The sequence below is a fragment of the Mangifera indica genome, chromosome 7, assembly GCF_011075055.1.
Source record: "Mangifera indica cultivar Alphonso chromosome 7, CATAS_Mindica_2.1, whole genome shotgun sequence".
NCBI classification, from domain to species: Eukaryota; Viridiplantae; Streptophyta; class Magnoliopsida; order Sapindales; family Anacardiaceae; genus Mangifera; species Mangifera indica.
Window position 1 is genome coordinate 6,380,566 of NC_058143.1, and position 22,336 is coordinate 6,402,901.

General features: G+C 31.2%; 3 protein-coding genes and 4 non-coding genes across 8 annotated transcripts; 1 reads left to right on the forward strand and 6 right to left on the reverse strand.

The window, feature by feature from the left end:
- The first annotated feature begins 908 nt into the window (after positions 1-908).
- On the forward strand, positions 909-7,554 carry LOC123221815 (ras-related protein RABA5c). Of its 2 annotated transcripts, XM_044644734.1 has the most exons (3): positions 909-1,332; positions 6,391-6,749; positions 7,143-7,554. In XM_044644734.1, exons 1-2 carry the CDS (start codon positions 999-1,001, stop codon positions 6,711-6,713), a joined length of 657 nt encoding a protein of 218 aa, XP_044500669.1. In that variant the 5' UTR covers positions 909-998; the 3' UTR covers positions 6,714-6,749; positions 7,143-7,554. The 2 variants fall into 2 exon arrangements, with proteins under 2 accessions (XP_044500669.1, XP_044500668.1); XM_044644733.1 differs by lacking the exon at positions 7,143-7,554 and having other exon boundaries at positions 6,391-7,053.
- Positions 7,555-8,421: 867 nt separating this feature from the next.
- On the reverse strand, positions 8,422-10,557 carry LOC123220134 (pirin-like protein). Its single transcript, XM_044642159.1, has 6 exons — positions 10,289-10,557; positions 10,115-10,164; positions 9,954-10,021; positions 9,809-9,871; positions 9,621-9,724; positions 8,422-9,246 (listed from the first exon to the last, which is right to left on the reverse strand). The coding sequence occupies exons 1-6, from the start codon at positions 10,474-10,476 to the stop codon at positions 8,763-8,765; spliced, it is 957 nt and encodes a 318-aa protein (XP_044498094.1). The 5' UTR covers positions 10,477-10,557; the 3' UTR covers positions 8,422-8,762.
- A 3,095-nt stretch (positions 10,558-13,652) lies between these two features.
- LOC123220056 (protein CMSS1) lies at positions 13,653-19,835 on the reverse strand. Its single transcript, XM_044642052.1, has 6 exons — positions 19,075-19,835; positions 18,048-18,243; positions 17,882-17,954; positions 15,193-15,242; positions 14,412-14,525; positions 13,653-13,989 (listed from the first exon to the last, which is right to left on the reverse strand). Exons 1-6 carry the CDS (start codon positions 19,325-19,327, stop codon positions 13,851-13,853), a joined length of 825 nt encoding a protein of 274 aa, XP_044497987.1. The 5' UTR covers positions 19,328-19,835; the 3' UTR covers positions 13,653-13,850.
- LOC123222242 lies at positions 16,031-16,116 on the reverse strand. Its single transcript, XR_006503565.1, has one exon. It is a non-coding gene; the product is annotated as a small nucleolar RNA Z122 (small nucleolar RNA).
- LOC123222239 lies at positions 16,675-16,760 on the reverse strand. The gene has a single exon (XR_006503562.1). It is a non-coding gene; the product is annotated as a small nucleolar RNA Z122 (small nucleolar RNA).
- LOC123222240 lies at positions 17,175-17,260 on the reverse strand. Its single transcript, XR_006503563.1, has one exon. It is a non-coding gene; the product is annotated as a small nucleolar RNA Z122 (small nucleolar RNA).
- On the reverse strand, positions 17,433-17,517 carry LOC123222241. The gene has a single exon (XR_006503564.1). It is a non-coding gene; the product is annotated as a small nucleolar RNA Z122 (small nucleolar RNA).
- Positions 19,836-22,336: the final 2,501 nt, after the last annotated feature.

Below are 22,336 nucleotides of genomic sequence, written 5' to 3' on the forward strand. Positions count from 1 at the left end.
GCCTATTGGCTTCTTAATCCCACAAATCTAATAAAGGAGATAGGAGAACCACTATTTGTCATCAACTGTTTGCCACTTTGATACCATCTCACCCTCTAAGTCGAAAACAATACTCTTCCACCTTTCATCGTAAAATCTGTAAACTTTTATGATTGGATTACTAAAAAGACGACACTATATTTTTTTAGTTTTAATATTATTTTTTCACTCATATCAAAACCTATAATTCTTGCAAACCTTAGCCTTTATATAAAGATGACAACTTCGGTCTAAATTTAAGGGTTTCAACCCTAACGGAAAAATGATGAAGTCGAATCTTTTTTTGCCCTGTCTCATCTTTTTATATTAATATATTTATTTAAAATATTAATATATCTTTAAAATATTAGTACTTAATTTTAACAACTAATATATTTATTTAAAATATTCAAAAACTCTTTTTTGCTTAAAACTATTGAAATTATTTTTTTGCTTTAAAACTCTTTTTTTCTCAAACCTAAGGTGGAAATGACGACTTTAGCATTGGAAGAAACCTCTAAAGAGGAGATCATCAACTATAATTATTGTGGCAAGGGTGTATTTTGACCTCTTACCTTCTCTTTAAACTTTCATTAAAAATATTATTTTGATCCTTATATAAAATAAAAACAAAAAAATAAATTTTAAATATATATTAGTTCAACTCCTTTTTAAAAAATTTATCAAACCCATCCCTAAATAATTTATCAATCCTGCCCATTAGACCGGTGACGGACCTGGATCGTGGCAATAAGGAGCTCAAAAAGCGGGTCGGGTTTTAAAACGTAATTAATAACACATTTTAAAAAAAAGATAAAAAAAATACCTTAAAATCTATGATGAGTCCACTTCATGCGCAGTATGTCTTAATGCCAGCTTGACACACACCAGTGCGCTACGTCTAATTAATTCACTCGTTGAGACAACTTTCTTTCTCACTCTCTCTCTCTCCCTCAAACGACACCAAAGCAATCGAAATCATGTCCTCTGACGACGAGGGCGGCGAGGAGTATCTCTTCAAGATCGTCATAATTGGCGATTCCGCGGTCGGCAAATCCAATCTCCTCTCTCGCTACGCTCGCAACGAGTTCAATCCTCACTCGAAGGCCACCATTGGCGTCGAGTTTCAGACGCAGAACATGGAGATCGACGGCAAAGAGGTCAAAGCTCAGATTTGGGACACCGCCGGTCAAGAACGGTTCCGTGCTGTCACTTCTGCTTACTACCGCGGCGCTGTGGGTGCTCTCGTTGTGTATGATATTAGTAGGAGAACTACTTTTGATAATGTCGGTCGATGGCTTGATGAGCTGAAGAGTAAGTGTGTTTCGCTTTTGTTTTTGTTTGGTTGGATTGTTCTGGTGGTTTAGAATATTAGATCTGGAAAAAAGTTTTCAAAGTTTAACTAATTATGATTCGTGGTGAATGACTTAGCAAAGTGAGGTGGCATTTCTTTAAATGTGAAGTTAACTTATGATGATTAGTGCAGAGACTTGAGATAGAAGAAAGAAAAGCCAAAAATTAAAAATTAAAAAGTTGAAAAGACTCGATAGTTGTTGCTTTTTTTTTGTGGAGTTTGTGTGCGGTTGTTTAGTGTTTGTCCATTTGTGCGAATATATTTTAATTTCCTCTTTCATCCTTGTGGGTTGTGTATCGATCATGTTTGTTAGTGTTTTGAACTATTATTTCAATTTGTGATATTTTAAGAAATGATTTTACAGTTTATGAGTGTGTTTCTTCGTTATGGTGCTTCTTTTAAATCCAATTTTACTGGGACCTTTTTCATAGGACTTAATGTTAGTAGTTATTTTTTGATACCAAACTAAGTCTTTGTTTAGGTGCTGTAGACGGTCAACGTACATCTTGTCTCCCCAGGCAAGATATATTAGGGCAGTGAGTAGTTTTTATCTGGTGTCAAATCTTATTCAGAAACTAAGAAAGTTATATAACAAGGCAAGGTGAATCTGAAGCATTTCCGGCCTTTAGCATTAGATAGATTGCATAAGATTCAGTGTGATCTAACCTTTGAGTTGACTGCTCACAATCAGATTTATGTAATTGAAGATATTGTAACCTGTTAAGGTGTTCTTTTGCTGTCTCATTTCTGTTAGATCTTTATTTTTCACCTTTCTCTTTAAGGTAGATGTGGATGTGTAGGGGTTGAACTTTGAAGTTAATGTAATTTCATAAACTTTGATGGAAACAAATATAAAAGGAGCTGGTTTCCCATTCCTAAACATCTATGTGGAATCTGCCACATCAATTCAAGTATTAAATCTGAGATTGAGTTTCATTGTAGGGAATTTTTTTTGATTAGATTCCTAGTTTCTAAGCATCACAAAAAATCTTCAGTTGGAATCATTTGTGTGATGATTTTTTTGTTTTTAAGGACAGTTGTGAAAGTCAAAGTTTTGTCTTAGTGTGTATGATATATGTTTGGTATATGGATCATTCTATGAATTGATAGATGTTATGGGTCAGGCATACTTGTTTTTATTCTAGAGTCCTAGCATTTTATTTTTCAGGAAGTCTATTAGTTTTTTGGTTGCAGTAACTTGTTTTTGTTAAATTATTTTTCTAAGAGTCTATTTATATAAGCTCTAAGAGTACAAGGTGGTTTGAAAGAAAACTAAATAGAGAAATCTTTTCTATTTTTATGTTTATCCCTATATTGATGTGTAAATGAGGTTCTTTTTCTTTTTCTTTGTTTGTTTTTCCTTTTTGGGTATATTATGTATTTTTGAAAAATTCTTCCTTGAAATGATAATAAAACATGAAATTTGGTATCTTCAAGATTAAATAATACATTTACATGATTCTACTCTATGGGTCTCTTTCAGGTTTGCTTTTATAAGACTTGCAAGATTCTTCTCTGTTTTGTCATCTTGATTGGGAAGGAGTTTTGGGTAATTTTGTATGGGGGAGGTGAATTGGTATCTGTCATCTGCCATTTAACAGTTAATTTTAGGATGTCTTTATATAAGGTCCATGGAATTTGTTTCCAATGCCAACTGTCAGTCTATGTTCATATCTTATTTGAAAAGCCAAGGCAATTTCCTGAATTTCTTCTTTGAAAATAAAAGTTTAATTAATGCATTTGATAAATAACTACATATATTGAAGTAAAATAATTAAAAAACACCGTGATATGATTAAGCTTATGTCAGTTATTTTTCTAGTTTCTGCCTTTCAAGAGTAAGAAAAAATTCAACATTTTTTTTTTTGAAAATGTAAGTTTGTATAAAATAAATATGTTGATTCTCATGTTATTTTTCATAAATAAAACTTAGGGGGCCAAGGTTAAATAATAGTAAAATATAAGGGGGTTAATGAAGAAATAATGAAATCTAGGAGAGTCAATATAAGCTTTAAGGGTTATATTAATATTTTATATATATTAAACTAAAAATAGAAATACTATATGTAATACTGATTTAGGTACCAATGATGATGTATCATCATGCAATTGAGTATTTTTGTATCTTAATTCAAAATTATCCAATTACTCGGTGACACATTATCATTAATACCTAAATTGGTACTAATTATGAGTACCTATAATTTATTGTTTCTTGTACACTTTTTTGGATATTGAGTAGAAAAGAGTTGAGACATCTAATTATATTTGTGATAGGCTCATTGTCATTGTTTTTGCAATTGTAAGATCTCATATAGGGTACATTAGACTGCCATTGTTTTTGCAAAGAAAGGAAAATTGATATATGCATTGCTTCAAATTGCCAATCTGTTGTTATATGAATCCTAGTTTTTTTATAAGAATTTCACGTGGAAAATTGCCAATTAGATCTAGGTAGGTGCTTGCCTCAGTAAGTTGATGCCTGCTAAATAAATTAGTTCCATAGTTTCGTTGGTCCCAATTCTTTCTTGCATATAGTTGTTTCCTATAAAATAAAATCAAAGGATCCCTGTCTCTCAACTTCTAGCATGCCTATTATTCGAAATCTTTTAACATGAAATGGTAAGAAGTTATTTGCAGTTCAGTGTAATTTCTTGTGTTATAAAGCTTTAGAAAAGTTACAAGATTTAGTCAACTTATACAAACAAAGAAATCCGGAGCCAACCATATAAAGCCCTACTGAGAAAAGGATCATGGACCAACCATAATAAAAGATTAAAAGCCATGAAATGGAAGATTTGAGTTTTAAATGTTTGAATCAAATGGAAGAATCATTATAAGCACTGAAACAGCTAAAATCTGTTGGTAACATTTAAATGAGGTGGCATATGAAGTTTTGATTGTAACATATTCTAGGCATATCTTTCCTTTTTATTGAATGCAATTGTGAGTTTGCAGTGATGTGATTAAAGGTGTATGATATGAGCTGTGTGGATTTCAGGAACTTTTAATGTCCTGTATCTTTAGTTAATATGTTGTTTTTGGACTATTCTGATCCTTACATTATCAATATACTGTGGACAGTTTGTTCACTTCTTTTAAAACATCATTTAAATTATGTAAGTTTTCATTAATTTATTTTATAAATTAAGTGCTGCTACTATAATTTCTTGAAGCTTAGCAAGATAGTAAGCTTCAATCAGAGTCTTGGGCTTAAACATCCTCACAGGCATCTGTAGAGGATCAATTGAGCCAGGCAAGAAGAAGCTGAGGGCCTGGTCTTCCCTAATGCCTGCCCTTGGATACAACTCTTCAAAGGTATCTAATTATTGTTGAAGAGTACCTACTTGTTTTAGGTTGCGCAAGTCTGCCAAAGGGTCATCATACCATAGCTTCCAAATCTTGCCCTCACTGCTTCCACATACTTCTCCCAAATTACTGCCATACCATTCTTAGACTTCATGAAACTTTGGTGCCACTGAATTGCTCTTTCCTCAAGATGCAAGGCTGCTATCTTGATACGGTTAGTTGTTGACGTTCCATCCACCTCAAAGAAACACTCCACTTTGACAATCCAATTTTCAAAATCATCTCCAAAGAATCGTGGGAAATCTAAACGTGTCTGCCTTTTCCATTGTTGTCTTGGTTCTTGGACGTTTCTTGGATACCCTTCATCCCTTCGATTGGTTGCCTGGTTCATAACCTCTGCATGCTGTAATCTCGGGCCACTAACAATGTTCTTAAGGTCCTCCGTCGACTGTTGCGGCTTGTCTTGCGTTTCTTGTAGTCGATCTTGTTACCGAATTTCTGCTTCCTCGACTACTTGGGCTATCATCTGAGTGATCTCCCTCTTTAGATCTTGATTGCATGTCTCTGTCATGGTTGAACGTAGCTCTGATACCGCTGATACGGGTGCTTACAAATTAACAAGAATTAATCAAGAATGAAGAATGAAATCAGAGATCATAGAAAGATAGAACACAAGAATTAGAACATGAGAAGAATATTCATCTTAACAGCATAACCGCCATTCTATCCAAGTTTTACATTTTATATTTCTCCCTGCACTAAACGACATCATGCAACTTATACTCTAGACAATGACGCTTTGCATTATTTACTTAATTACAAAATGATAACGTCCGCACTTCTTCAATATCTACAAAACGACGCTTCCGCTTGCGTTCCACTTCAATTCAAATAACCCTGCACTTTCTTCTTCTCTACTTATTCCCGCCAGCCTCCTGTCTCCAACAGTTTGTATCACAATGCTTGTGGATTCAACCTTGTATAGCCTTAATTTAAGCTTAGATTTGAGAACTCAAGAGTTTTACTAGAAAACCAAGTTTTTAGAATCTTTTTTAGGGATTGCAATTAAATACTAATCAAATTTAGGCCATACTTCTTAAACACCTCTAATATATTGTTATTTTGTGTGCCTATTTTTACCTGTGCAAATCTCTATGGATGAAGCTGCATAACATGAAGATACAGAACTCCCTCTCTGTTGTTTCTCTGAATTTTTTGCTTTTTAAAGCTCTCAACATGATCGGATTTCACTACTTTATTGTTCTCAAGGGATTACTTAGACTGATTTAGGTTGAGTTTATGATCCTTTGCATGCTCATTATTAATTGATTGCATTGAGGCCACTGCCCAACATCCAGTTATAACAATTGTGTGGTGTCTTCTTAGAATCATCATGGTTGCATCCGTTTCTAATTTCATTTCTGAGAAATCTTTTGCAAAAAATATGAAATGGCCTTACTCTGTGCTGAGCGCCATCTCTTTTTTGTAAAGTCATCTCTTTTGTGTAAAGTGAATCGGTTTCTGCCAAGCAATGATGAGGAATTTCCAGAGGATAGTTGCGAGATCTTGAATGTATTATGCACACAGGCATCTGTTATTAGGTTTTATGATCTGTCTTTTCTTCCATTCTCTGTCATGTGCAACTCTTCTGTATATGCTTTTAATCTTGAATATTTCAAGCTCTGTGCTAAAATCGATCAATGATGCAGCTCACTCTGATACCACTGTGGCAAGGATGCTTGTGGGGAACAAATGTGATTTGGAGGATATAAGGAACGTGAGCATAGAGGAAGGGAAAAGCCTTGCTGAATCAGAAGGATTTTTCTTCATGGAAACTTCTGCTTTAGATTCAACAAACGTTAAAACGGCATTTGAGATAGTTATCAAAGAGATTTACAGCAACGTGAGCAGGAAGGTCTTGAACTCAGATACTTACAAAGCCGAATTATCCATCAACCGAGTAACGCTAGCAAAAAATGACCCGGATGGATCGAAGCAAACAGGAAAGTATCTTTCTTGCTGTTCAAGTTGATCACTGTGCATCAAGTGTACAAGTTGAAGAAGAGAGGTTTGTTAATTCAATTTATTCTGTTGGTTGTTGTTTTAATTTCTTGTTTCCTTAAGAATGTGTTTGATGGTTATTTATATCACCAAAAATAAGATTATATTTTTATAGAAATGATTTCTTATTATTTTATTCGAGAAAAGAAAAAAAGAGTAAATTATTGTGCTATGGCTTGTAAAGAAGCCTAAGCATAAAACAAGGTGGACAGACAGCCAATTTGTTGTGAGATTGTATTATCTATTATGTTTAAGTAAGAATGTTATAGATGTGTTACCATTTTGTGATATGTTAATACATCATTTAATCATATGATAATACATTACTTATGTGTTTAATTATGCATTAAAAAGTGTATATAGTTTTATTATTTATAAATATATCATCTTGTGTTTGTAGGAGCAAATTTGGGCAAAATGGTTAAAGTTGGTGCATATGGAAAAAGATAGTAGATGGATTTCTTTGTTTCATTATTTACTTCCAAATCTTGAATAAGAAGGCAATTAAGACTATGATGATGCAACATTAATTGGTAAGGTTGGCGAATCATGAGATTATCGAAACGTAGTTAAAATTTATACTAATGCTTCAAAAAAATAATAATAATAATATAATATTAAATAATTCAATATTGTTTAGTGAGAAATTCAAATGGCCCCCCAATATATAATGTTGTTTTGAGTAAATGTAATTTATAGGTGTAGTATTTTAATAGGAGTAAAGAAAATGGCAATTGTTTGTTGATGTGATGTGACCTGACCACGTGATTGTGATTGATATTTTGCATCAATGTCATTAAACTTAGATTCAATCTTCTAGATGATTAGATTTTTCTTCATACTCTTAATTAACTAAAGATGTCCAAACCCAATCAATGGGATTTAATGGATCTGGGATAAAACTTATACGTGATTTGGTACCTACTTACGAAGGTGGAGTCAGATACTCATATAAAGGGAAGGGAAGTCAATGTCTGCTTTTATATTGTTATTTACACGAATAAAATTGAAAATTTTTCTCAAGGCAAGAAAGATTAGTTGGCTCTAATTCTGCTATTGCTTATTTTGGGGTGGATTTAAGATTATTTAAACAGAATAAGAGTTAGTTCAAGTTCAATTCTAATCTAGATTTATAAATTCAAATTCTAGTTTAACTTATTCAAATCATTGGAGTAAAAAAATGTTGGAACCCAGAAGGGTTTGATATTTGCAAAGAATTTTATTTAAATATTTTTTTGACTATCACTATGTATATAAATAATATGTATAAATTTATGAGCATAATTTTATTTTATTTTTAGTTATTTTTGAGATATTTACGAAAGAATTTTAATAAAATAAAACAATATGTACTGGCAAACGATGAAATTATGTATTTTTATAATGAGTACTAATATAATATATATTATGTAATTTGATAATTTTAAATTAAAAATAAAATAAATTACATAATGACATATTATTATTGTTATCCAAAATAATACTCATTTTAAACTCATATACTATATCATATCAATAAATTATTTAATTATTTTTTTCTTATTTTAAAATTATCTACTCATATTACTATATCAAATTATATATATAAATTTATATAAATATATAATATTTGTCGTTTTGTATAAGATGAATTTATTTTTTCCTGATCTAACAAAAGATAATAAAATAAAGTCATATAATTGTAAAATAAGTGGTTCCAGTAATTGGTATTGTAGGTGGAAGGTCATGCAAACCCTACCACCAATCAATTCAATTCACAAATCCATTTTTAAAATCTTTGTTGAAAAATATAACCAAGATGAGCTGATCCATCACCCACCTGCACACTTCTTTTCTTCTAGAAGAACTTTCTTTTCAACTTACCATTTGAAGTATCTCTTTTTTTTTAATATTGGATGGAGATAGTGAATACTAATGATAAAAAGATCCAAAATACAACAAAAGCTACACTTCAATTAAATAATAGTAATAATCTTCATGCCTCTCTTTCATTTTATTCATTTTTTTTTCCTTTTTCCACTCATTGAGACCTCCAAGACTTGGCCATTTCAAACCCATTTTTGCAATAGTGATAATCCTCAATGGTTTGCTCAATTTCAGCCTGTGAATTCATCACAAATGGTCCATACTGCACTACTGGCTCATTCAATGGCTGCCCTGCAATCAAAACAAACCTCAATGGCTTTGCAGATTTATTCCAAACACTCACCCCATCTCCAGGACTCAACACTAACACGTTATGAACTGACACTGGCGGTGAATTGATTGATCCGAACACGCCTTCGCCTTCAATTACATATGCAAATGCATTCCATGATTCTGGAATACTTTGATGTACTTGAGCTCTTGGTTTCAGGGTGAAATCAAGATACATTGTTGGAGTTCTGGTGTAAACTGGAGATTGAACTCCCATTGATTCGCCTGCTATAATGCGGACTTCTACCCCGTCTTTCTCTACTTGTTTGATGTCTTCACTCCGGATTTCTTGGTACCTTGGCTCAATCCTGCAACAAATTCTTGGATTTAGCGCTTTTGCACTAAGACTAATGCAGAGAAAAACATGAAAATCATTGATCATGGAATTCAAATTGCTTAAATTAAGGGAAAAGGTGGCTTATTGTAGCTGTAAAGGAAAAGGAAACATTGATTGCCATCTGAAATGATCTAAACACATCAATCAAGATCCTTGTTGAAAAAATTGGAATTTTTCATGGTGCATGCTTATCAAATTTACATCAATCCAATTATTGAATGCAAAAATTTTGATAACTTTTTTTTCCTGAGGTGCTTAAAACTTTACGTAGCAATAGAGGGGTTTACTAGATCCTTTCAGTAACATTACTGGTCCAGTATTATAGTGAGAAGCAAATTAGCTTACATTTTATCTTTAGCAGAGAGATTGATCCAAAGTTGTAAACCCCATTGGACACCTTCACCAGCAGCCATTTCAGAATGGATTATGCCTCTTCCTGCTGTCATCCACTGCAACAAACAAAAAAAAAAAACCCCATTTGTGACACAGAAAATTAAACAATTTATTCAACAAAATTTGTCAATATAATTTACCTGAACATCACCAGTTTGAATTGTTCCCTTGTGGCCTGCAAAATCTTGATGAGTGATTCTTCCCTAGATTCCATCAAACTCAAAGTTAGCTTATAAAAATCCCAATTATGAGATAAATTTATGAACACAACATGCTTTAATGTACCTGTAACATATATGTAACAGTCTCAAAACCTCTGTGTGGATGATCTGGAAATCCAGCAGGAGGGGATGCTGAAAAAGACCAAAAGAAAACACAGTTAAAATCTCAATACCAAACCTTCTAAATTTATTATTTTGGTAAACAGAAGATGAATTCAACCATACCCGAAAACTCATCCAACATTAGAAAAGGATCCAAAAGCTTCAATTCACTCCTGGAAAACCAAAAATAAAGAAATAAATTATACTACCCAGATGACCAAAGAAAATACTAAAGAACCCCAAAAAAACCAAACCTTGAAAAACCCCAATTGAAAAAAAGAAAAAAAAAATTCTAACCTTCCAATGCTTCTTCTAACAACAGCACCATCACCCTCATGTTGAGGTTTGGCAAGAACTTTCTTGGCCACCATTCTTGGCCTGTTGAAAGCAGTTTGCGGATCAGACTGAGACATAATTTTTCTGCAAAAGGGAGGGGCAAGGAGATTCTGATGTGCCTTGAACAAGTTACTAAAAATAAGTTTCATATAACAGAAGAAGAAATAGTAAGGGAAAGGCTTTAAATAGAGGAGTCGGAATACTTGATGAAATGGTGAAGTTGATTGTGTGTGAATATATATATCTATATGGGGGCCTGGCTGGGTTGTTGGAGGTTATGTTATGTGCAGTACAAATATAGAAAATGTTCATATTGAAGCAAAGTCATGATGATGTCAATCTAAGATCATCGTGATGGAGGCCCCCTTAAAAATCTTTCCTCTTTCTGTTTTTGAAGTCAAATTACACATTATTTGGAATGAAATTGAGTTAGATTCGATATCCAGAGTGAAATCTTCAAATATTTAATTTGTGAATACAAATTTAAGGTGGTTAAAGTAAAATATAAAAATAAAATAATATTTTAGTGGGGTCAACGGACCACTTTAAAAGATAAATGAGAATCTTGAAGTGTATCATCTTCGACAATAGTTTACAAATATTTAAAAAAAAAATTTGATTTTTTAAATTTTAAACAAAAAAAATTGTAAAATTTTTAAATTAAGAAAAGTAAATATAATAAAATTTTAATTTTTTTTAGATTAAAAACAGTTTTACTTTTAACTCTAATTGCGATTTTTAATTGATAGAAAACTTTTTTAAACACATTAAATTTTTAATTGATAGAAAAATTTTTTAAATTTTTAAATCTCACAAATATAATTTTAAAAACGTAATTAAACTTGGATGAAAAATAGTCTTTCGGCCCTTGTTATGAGTAAAAGTAAATCGAATTTCCTAAAGCTTTATAAAAATTAACAGCATAACAATGGTCAACATTCAAATAAACACGTGAAATGAAGATAATTGTTATTTAATATCTTCACATTAAATGTTAATGGTAAATAAAATTAAAATATTATAGTAAAAGAAATTAATCATAAATATTAATTGTTGATTTTGAGATTAATTGAAAGAAATCATAAATATTATTATTATTATTTTGTTATTATAATTAGAAATGGAAGGAAATCTTGAGTTTTATTTACGTACAAGGCAAGCGCTGGGATAAGTAGAGAAGAAGAAAGTAAGAAGGCTGCCCAGCCAACTTTATGATATTATTGGATGTGGAACATTCTAAAATCCCAATCCAAATGACATCTACAATACCTAAGCATTGCGTTGCCTTACCACAATTACTCTCTTTTATTTATTTATTTATTTATTTAATATTTTATTATTATTATCCCACAATCCAACCAACCACTTTTATTTACTGCCAGCTGCCTCCACCTCATTTCTATCAATTTATTATTAATTAGTTTTTAATATTTTATATTTATTAAGCAATTTCGTCACGTTGGAAGAAAACAGTGGAACCTTCTAGATGAATCCAGAATGTGTCCCGCGCTCAACTCCATAATTAAATTTACAGGTGTCGTGTTTGGACAGACAACTCAATCCTTTTGAATTCATTTGATTGTAAGAAATAAGCCAATCGGTGAATAATGACCCTAAAAAAAATAAAGATGAGGAGTCACGAAGGGGAAGAAAAATTGTCAACAAAAATTAGGAGGATCTAACGACATCAATAAATCGACAAACATGAGCCAAACCAGATATTCAATTCATTCAATTGGACATGAATTTAAATCTAAATAAACTCAATTCGAATTCATCTTTTTATTTATTTATTGAATGGGCATAGGCCAACCTTAATAGAAGACTCTCAAGTGGAAAATTATCTGTGAATTTGAAAATATTTACTTGTATTTATCCAAAATATTTGAAAATATTAGTACTCCTAGTCCTTGTACATTATTTAATTTAAAGGTGCTTTTCTGGGACACATGTATAAATAATTTTAAAAAAAGCACTTATCAAAGGCCACTTCTATTCTAACATAATAAATGAAACACAATTATAGTGTTTTCACCATGTTAATATCACTATCAAAAGCATAAAATTATGGAGTTTCTATGGGCTGCATTTTCTTAAAAAGAAATGGATAGTGCCCAATGCATTGACCTCAAGCCTTTGACATAAACAACTTGTCTATGTTTAACTCAGGATGATAATGCACAATTAGTAATGGGTCAATCACACAAAATCATTTAACATACAATTATTATTTCATTTATCCCTGTTCAAATGGTTGAACAAATCATGTATATATTATAACATCTCTAAACAAATTACACATTCGTTAAATAATATAAACTAACACGTTTTTTTGTTATAAAACTCAAAAACAAAACCATAATGTTAAAAACAAACAGTATCTTATTCAACCTGATAATACTTGCAACTTTCAATAAATACAATAAATGAAATAAACCCATTTTAAATGAGACTTATAATTGAGTAGGTGGAAAATGCCATTCAAAAAGTGATCCTTCAAATATAAAAACATCTCATGTCATGCATAAAAAGCAAACACCAAAATCTTGTGGAACTTTTGGGTCATCCACCATTTTTATCATTCACAACATTCATCACATTTGGATATACCATGCTACTAGTCAAATAAAATCCTCTCCTATCTGCCCAATAACAACAATGGGGATCCTTGGTCAAGAATTTTCAACTATAATCCAATGGTGAATTCTAAATCAATTCAAAAAGAAACCAAAATAGGACCTATCATATTTCATACTCAAGAAGAAGTGTGATTCATTTTATTTGGAAGCTTCCAAGTCAACTTCTAGAGACATGCTTTGGTGGAATGTCCACCATAGTGATAGTGGGTATTCAGAAGAATGCTTTATTATTTTGTACCCTTTTGCCTTCTCTATTTAAGTAATTAAAAAACACTTTTGTTTGTTTATCAAAAATTTCTCTTATGAGACTTAATATATGAAATTCCAAGTAGACAATTCTTCATCAAGATAATAAGGATTAAAAATTGTGACATCACTTACAAACTATTGAATGATTCAAGCACATGTACACCCATCCAACCACAACATGCAATTTTGATCAAACAAATGCACATACACTAGTTCCACTTAAGAAATATTATCCCAATATCTTCAATAAATACTAAGTAATTGCTAATCCCATATATAACACTTGGATCATAATCCAACAGTCCAAGGGTTAGGAGAGGTAACTTTAACCTGTTACTGCAGTAGAACAATAGCTACCCATTTTTTTTCTCAATGTTTTACTACATCTATTGGTATCATTAGCCTGATACTATAATCTTACCCACAATACCAGCCTATTACCTTTGTCAATGTCATACTAATTCTTTTATATGTTGTAGTAACACTTCTTATAGTTAGTGTTTATGTGGACCAAGTAGATCGTTACAACATCAGGACTAAATAATGACTGCCAAAATTTTGTGCATACATTTGAGGGGAAACAAAAGGCACATCAAATCAGAAAAGAGCAAAATTTATACCAGACCAAGACAAATTCATTCTTCAGAATTTATTGTAGTTCTTTCACCCTTTAACTTATTATCTTCAGGTATGGGACCATAGAGACAAATTCGGAGATCGCCTTGCAATAGTCGTTGATGAAAGTAGTTTTTATACAAGTCCCAGAATTCTTCCCTGCCAAAGGGGAGAGTGTGAATAAGACAAGGTTATTAAATTGCAATAAAACTTCTAATACAGAAATTAGGTTTTTGCTTTTGCTAATCATGAAATGAAAGTACCTTTTTATAAACCTAGATGCAAGCTGAATGGACTATTCAGAGGTGTGTAACTACCAAACCACAAACATGTAGTGCCTTTTTTATTACATAACACTATTTTTTAGAACTTTTAGAGGCAATTTTCCGACCTTTGAGTCAAATTTAGTGCACATAAACAATTATATCGAAGTACATGAATCCAGCAGCCAATTTAATAAAATGTAAAATTTTCAGAAGTTACTAAAGGAGCATATAAAGCATTTTCTGCTATTATACAATAAAATCAAAGCAAAACAAAACAACAAAGAAAATGGTGATAGGTTTCATTTGTAATCAAACCTGACTTGAGGAAGTGTGAACAGAGAATAGCCCTTCACATCCAATTGCATGTCAAGCACAATCACTTCTAGTCTTGAAAGCCCCAATGCCTCAATGTCAATTAACTTCTTTATTCTGCATTGAAATAGAACAGGAATTCATATCATCCAACTAGATTGCAAACTTAAATAAAGAGAAACTGATATTATCCACTATACAATTTAAAATTCACCAAAGATATAGGCAAAAATCAAACAATGTAATGCAAGGTCTAATTAATCCTTCTGTTTCAAGAAGAAAAAGTCATAGCAACTTTGCATTCAAAAGGTACTACTACGTGATGATAAAACAGAATTGTATCATATGCTTAAGGGGAACTCATAGTACTGCAAATTGTTGCACAACAGAACAATATACATTTATATCCAGCAATCACAAAACAAGGAGAACAAAGCCCAGCAGAGAAATAGATGCTAGATAACTACTTTATGGAGTTTAGTTAAAGAACAGAGCAGCAAATAAGAAGAAAATTAGGAGATAAAATAAGAAAAAAATAATAACATCAGAAAAAGTCCCCTTGAGAATGAATACCATTGAACTTTTTGCACTAAGATAAAGGTAAGAAACTTTTAACTTTTTCTATTCAAACAAAAATCTTCTATAATAAACATAAAATCAAAAATAAAATAAGACAAAACAACTTCATGAATTAAACAAATTTAAGAAAAAGACAAAGAGTAAAATGAAAACACTTAATTCTTAAAAAAATTATACTATCAAACAGAAAGACTTAAATCCTGACCTGCTTGGTGTACCACTAGCAAAATTAACACGGTTCTTTAACATGGATACCTGCATCAACCATTGGGGATACACAATAATTAAACCTTTAGTTATACAAGAATTTATTGCAGAAGAGCGTATTAACTGTCCGACAAGACATGATACACAATAAAGATGGTCTTGTGTTCAAATCCCGAAAAAAAAAATCCTATTTTTCCATTACCCAATAATGATTCATAGAGAAAAGATGAATATGTTATTAGATCCTAAAGTAAAACCCATTGACTAGATTTAGTAATATGGGTGATCATAAATGTTAAACAATTGAAAACTAATATCAGGGCGATTTCGGTAAGATTTTGGAATCAATGTACATCCAACAGACACAATTAGAAGCAAATAAAGCTGTTTGTTTAGAAGGCCATTTTAACTGTAAAAAAGCAAAGATTTGAAATCATATATTTAACAAATATATGTACTAAAAATTTTCTTTGATGAACAAAGCATAATATTATATACGATATTATTTAAACATTATTTTTGTATTAGATAGATAATTATATCATTCTGCAATCATACCTCAACTGTTTAAACTTAAAAATTTCAAACAAAATTTACAACCAAATGAAAAAGCACCCATGATGAAATGGGATCATACCGACATGCAAGGTAAATAATTGGTGGTTTAGAGCCAGTGTACCTCACATGCATTTAAACATTTTCCTCATTTCTGAACTCTAAAGTCAACCAATAAATCTAAGCATCTTAAGTTCAAACTGATATAAACATTTAAAAGAAAATCAACCTCAATTCCTACCATTGATCATATTTGGAAAAGATGACAAAATAGTTGAGAGTTTCAGATCAGACTGATGTGCATATACAATATATTCAGCATTGTTAAAGTCTGTGATATCTAATAATTTTAGCATCATTTCTTAAACCCAGCAAGGAAGAAGAATGCAAGAAAATGAAATTAAACAAATCAATAGGTTATGATAAAGAGGTAGGTGAGATATGAAATAAAATCTACAAAGCACAGCCCAGAAAGATTTGAAGTTATGTAATTCCAAGAGAGATGGAGGCTCTCAGTGTCTAGCACTGTAGTCAAAAAGGAGTTTAGAAAAATGAAAAGTTTCAAAGAAGAGAACAATATAAAAGAACATCTATAATAATTAGATATTTAATTTAGTAAAATCAAATAGATTGTCTTAGAGACAACTTAATAAAGTATAAAATTTAAAAATTTAAAATTAAGAACCACATTCTCTGCTACTGATAACAGTTCAGTTTCTGTGATTTTCATAAAACTATTGTGGCTTAAAAACACAATCCCACCAGATTCAATGAACAAGAAAAACATAAAACATCTTAAAGCTATAAAGCACTCCAAAATCCAAAATAGCTATGACAGCATACACAATATCCAAGGGTGCCAACAACCTTTTAATAGCGTTCTTAATGTTCAATTAATCACAATGCTGACCATAGTGATTAAGAGTTTAGGATCAGACTGACGTGCAAATACAATATTATCAGCATTGCAAGTGCCTTTGAAATCTCTGTATTTTAGCATCATTTCCCAAACTCAAAATGAAAGAATAATTATATAAAAGGAGTTTAGAAAAATGAAAAGTTTCAAAGAAAAGAACAATATAAAAGAACATCTATAATAATTAGATATTTAATTTAGTAAAATCAAATAGATTGTCTTAGAGACAACTTAATAAAGTATAAAATTTAAAAATTTAAAATTAAGAACCATATTCTCTGCTACTGATAACAGTTCAGTTTCTGTGATTTTCATAAAACTATTGTGGCTTAAAAACACAACCCCACCAGATTCAATGAACAAGAAAAACACAAAACATCTTAAAGCTATAAAGCACTCCAAAATCCAAAATAGCTATGACAGCATACACAATATCCAAGGGTGCCAACAACTTTAAATAGTGTTCTTAATGTTCAATTAATCACAATGTTGACCATAGTGATTAAGAGTTTAGGATCAGACTGACGTGCAAATACAATATTATCAGCATTGCAAGTGCCTTTGAAATCTCTGTATTTTAGCATCATTTCCCAAACTCAAAATGAAAGAATAATTAAAAAAGAAATAATGTAAATAATTTTTCAACATCAATTCCATTATGATTTAAGAATTTAATCATGGGCCTAGAGATATAATAGTAAGAGATGTTTGATAAGCATGAAATTTTTCATAAACCACGGGCATTTCATATTGAATTTAATGTTAAGTTTGGATCAGACTGACGTGCAAATAACATATATTCAGCATCACAAGTGCCTTTGATATCTCTGTCTTTTAGCATCATATCGCAAACTCAACACGAAAGAGTAATAATAAATATAAATATCAAAATTTTATTCAACATCAAGTTCAGTATAATTTTAGAATTTAATATGGATTTGGTATATAACGTTAAGAAGACACTATCCTGCAATCATACTATAATCTTTTATAGTATTAATTTGAAAAATAAAAAGTTTAATTGGTCTAGCAAAGACATGATTAGTCAAAAAAATTATTTTTTTTTACTGCACTCTTATATGTATAATGGTTAAGGTCACTATAGAATGATTACTGGTATGGTGTACAAAATAAATTGCACATATATAGATCATAAATTGCATTACTCCAATGTCAAAAATGCTAAAATAATTGAGTTAAAAGCAAGAGAAACAACCTGCTCTTCAACCTTCATGTGTTTCGAGAATAGCTTTACTGCATGGCATTCTTTGGTCATAGAACGCAAACCCCTACAGTGACATTTTATTATCATGTATTTTTGTGACTTGTCACCAATCATTCAAATCGTTTTTCATTTCAGATGCAAAGAAAAGGTACCATACCTGAGAAGCTCTATTGATCTCAAGGCAGAAGTACTAATAATAAGAACTGCTGGACTTCCGGGATCAAGTTTCCCTTCCACAACCTGTCCTTCACACAATTCTTTTTTCCATTGTGTTCCAAAAGCTTCTTTCATATGCTTACCCAAGGTTTCAGCATCCTGATCCAAGTTGTTAGACATCCTCACAATACATGACTCTGAAAAATTATAAACCACAATTACAGATTTTCAGTGCTTTTGTGCATATGAATTCCATAGATAAAAAATAAGCAAAATTGAAGCCACATAAAACAGTATCTACAAAGGGTGTATAAAAAGATAAGATTAATCAACAAATGATTATTCATCAAATAGTGACCACCTATAATGTAATTTTCTAGGATAATTCTATCATCATTTCACTTTTTATTTTAAAACTACCATGCACAAATAAAACTGTGAACTGGGTAAACTCATGATCATTTGATTATATCATTTGGTTGCAAATCATTTGACATTGTAACACTCGCACTCGCATCACTTTGAACATTCTCTTCCTTTTATTGGTCATCAAGATCTACCATGGGTGCAGTGGTCATCTCCAAACACTAAGCACTCCCTTTCTTTCTTCCAAAACTTGTTCTCAAACTTTTTCTCTGATCATTTTTCTATTTACTCTGAATATCAAGTTTTTTCCACTACTCTTACTAGAATTTACATCACTAATTAATCCTAAGAACAATCATCTTTAACCACATCTCATTCCTATCAATACACCCCCTCTGCATTCTCCCATTCATTTCATACTCTTTTCTATTCTCCATTTATTATTTACCAACCAAATTATTCTCGCTACGGGAAAACTGAAGTTGCAATAATGTAAAGGTGCTTAACAAAACTAACCGTTCATAACACAAGAACTTTCCCACACATATTAAACACATTTGGGGAAGGCTATATGCACCTAGAGTTTTTCCGAGCAAACCCATCATTAAATTCTCTCAAAAAAAAAAACTTTCACGCGAATTATAAGAATTAAAAAGAAATACCTTGCATTGATTCCAACTCAAGAGAAGAAAGCTGGACGCCATTGGCGGACTCAAACTGGTTGAGAAAGAAAGTGAGTTGCTCCGACGCTGATGCCGGTTGTACCTTGGTTTTATTGTTGTCGTTGTTGGGGGTCTTGTTCTTGATGTTGTTGTTCTTATGCTTCTTCAACTTGGTTTTGGTTTTGGGTTGTTTGGGTGCGAGAGAAGGTTTAGGTTTATTTGAGAGCTTCTTCGTTTTCGCAGCACTCCCCATTGCGTTGATAGGAGTTTGTCTGCTGCTGGGCGGCTGGTTTATCTAGGGTTATAGAGTTTTATAATCAAACACTCAGCTGCCAACTTGGGCTCTCAGGTTGGGGTGTTTGTTTTAGGGTTTTAGGTTCTGATATGAAGGAGGTTTAATAGCCGCCAAGGTTACCCAAACTTTGATGAATATTTTTTTCACCCTCTCAGTTTGAAAAGTTAATTTCCCACCCGCCTTCTAATTCGATCAATTAAAACGATCCATTGGAAGGGCATAACGGCGATTTTATCTAAAATTCTCCAACAGATAGAAACCATTCTCATCACCAATTCTCAAGGCCACCGCCTTGAAGCAATCGAACCACTTGTTCCTCAACAAATACCAACACTAGCATTTCCCTATTCACCGCCCCTCTCATCTTCTTACTCACCCCCTGAATTATTTCCCTAACCTCCGCGCCTATCAGATGATCAAGGATCAATTCCAAGATCTCTAATACGTTAACAGATATTTCTCAAGCTTCCGAAACTATGTTGTTGCATACTATAAAAGAGTGAAGAAAAATCTAGGTAAGATACAACGTATGATTGGAGTTTGAATTTGATTTGAAAAGACGGTGGGCTTGGATTCCATCCCTTGAAGCTAATGGGCTGCTAAACCCTTTTTTTAAGTCACTGTTTTTGAGAGATGCAATTAATTTATATTAATCATTAAGGGCTTTAGATCAAGTATATTTTATTATCAAAATAGAAATATTTTCTTAAAGATATATTACTTAGAAGATTATTGAGTATAAATAATTAATATGTTTGATAAAATTTAATAGGCATAAATAATTATTGTGTTTGATTAAAGGTAATAAAATATTATTAAAAATTATTTTACTTAAATGTCTTTAAATATAATTATTTTTAAATATTTTTATATTATTGGTCATATTAATTAAAAAAATTATTTTTGTCTCAAAAAATTAATAAATAATAATATAATTATAATAAAATCAAGATTATATTAGTAATCTTTAAATACCTAAGGTGAAAATGGTAATCAGATTACCACTTATATTATCTGTTACGTCAACATTGGTAATAAAATATTACTGTAATATTTTATTATTGACAAACCAAACAAGAGAATAAAAGATAAATTATAAAGATAATTTTTAAATATTAAAACCAAACGACCCCTTAAAAGCATTTTCATAATTTCACTAATAAAGTAAACTAATAATTCGAATTATCTATGAAATAGAATACTTAGTAGATTAATTGGTGTATGAGTATTATATTTAATTAGGGCCAAAGGACTATTTCCCACCCAAGTTTAAGTGTTATCCCAAGTCACACTCGTCAGGTTTGAAAACCTCAAATCTCATTCATCTGTTAAAAATTTCAGTTAAAGTTAAGGGTAAAACTGTCTTTTAAAAAAAACTAAAGTTTTATTACGTTTGACCCTCCTCAACTTGAAAACTCACAATTCAACCCCCACCTAAAGTTTGAAAAATCAAAATCCCCCTCAAGGTTTGCAAATTATGGTCAGAGTCGTTAGAAATGGCCATTTTTAGTGGCGTTGGCTCTCCCTCTAGGCTTAACTCTTCCTGTCAATCATTTTTCAGCCATCGGTGTAGACTGTTTCCTCCAACAAAGACGAAATTGTCTTTATTAGAGTGTCTTCATCTCTGATGAAGACAACCGTCAAAGGTCTCAGACGGAGACGATATGACTATCTGAGACCACCAACGATCATCTTCGTCTCGAATGAAGCTGAAATCATCTTCGTTTGAGACAAAGACACTCCAACGAAGACGATTTCATCTTCATTGGAGGAAATAGCCTACGCTGGTGGCTAGGAAATGATCGGCAAGAAGAATTGAGCCCGGAGGGAGAGCCAATGCCACCATAGACGACTATCTCTGATGACTCTGACCATGATTTTTGCAAACCCTAAGGGGAAAATTTTGATTTTTCAAACTTCAGGTGGGCGTCGAATGTGAGTTTTCAAGCTGAGGGGTAAGGGAAATGTAACAAAAACTTTATATTTTTAAAATTTTTTATTAAATGACTATTTTACCCTAACCATAATTATAATTTTTATCGGATGGATAAGATTTTAGGTTTTTCAAACCTCATTGATATGACTTTGGGATAACACTTAAACTTGAGATTGAAATAGACCTTTGGCCATTTAATTATAAATAATAAAATAATATTAATAAATTATTTTATTTAAATACTCTTAAATATAATTATTTTAAAATATTTTTTTTGTTATATGGTATTTTTATCTTAAAAAATTAATAAATAAAAATATAATTATAATAAAATCAAAATTTCATAAATATAATAATAAGATTATTATTTATCACTATTTATAATAAAAAATTATTAAAACCTTTCATTTCTTATAAATTAAATTAAATAAGGTAAAGAATAATCTTTATTTACTCCCAATCAACCGCCCCTAAAAGTTGCCATATTGTTCCTTGTAAGCATTGTTGACATTTCCACGGGCGGGTAACATTTTCTTTTAAACGGGTTGTGAGACTCCTAGTATCGAAGAAAGACAAACTCTGTAGAGAAACGAGTTAGAAAAGTTCCGAGAAAATTTACAAGTAGAAAAGCTTGGAAAATACTTCGTTTATTAAAAAAATGAGTTAACCATTTACAAACAATAAAACCATACATCCAAATTTTTAACATAAAAGTTGAATATATAAATAATATATTATTGTATAATTAAATAATTTTAAATTAAAAATAAAATAATATTCAATCATATAATTTATTTACTCAAATTTTATATAAAAAATATATATACATAATATTACTAATTTACGAATTGATTACAATTCGTGTCAATCTTACTATAAACAAGCACACCTTGATTCTAAAAACTAACATTGATATATCACTTTGCAAAAGAAACACACATTTTATCTTTGTAAAGAGGCATAAAAATGTTTTTATTTAGTGCATAACTGCGTAGACTAAATCATTGAAGTTGCACTCTTTTCTTCTAGTT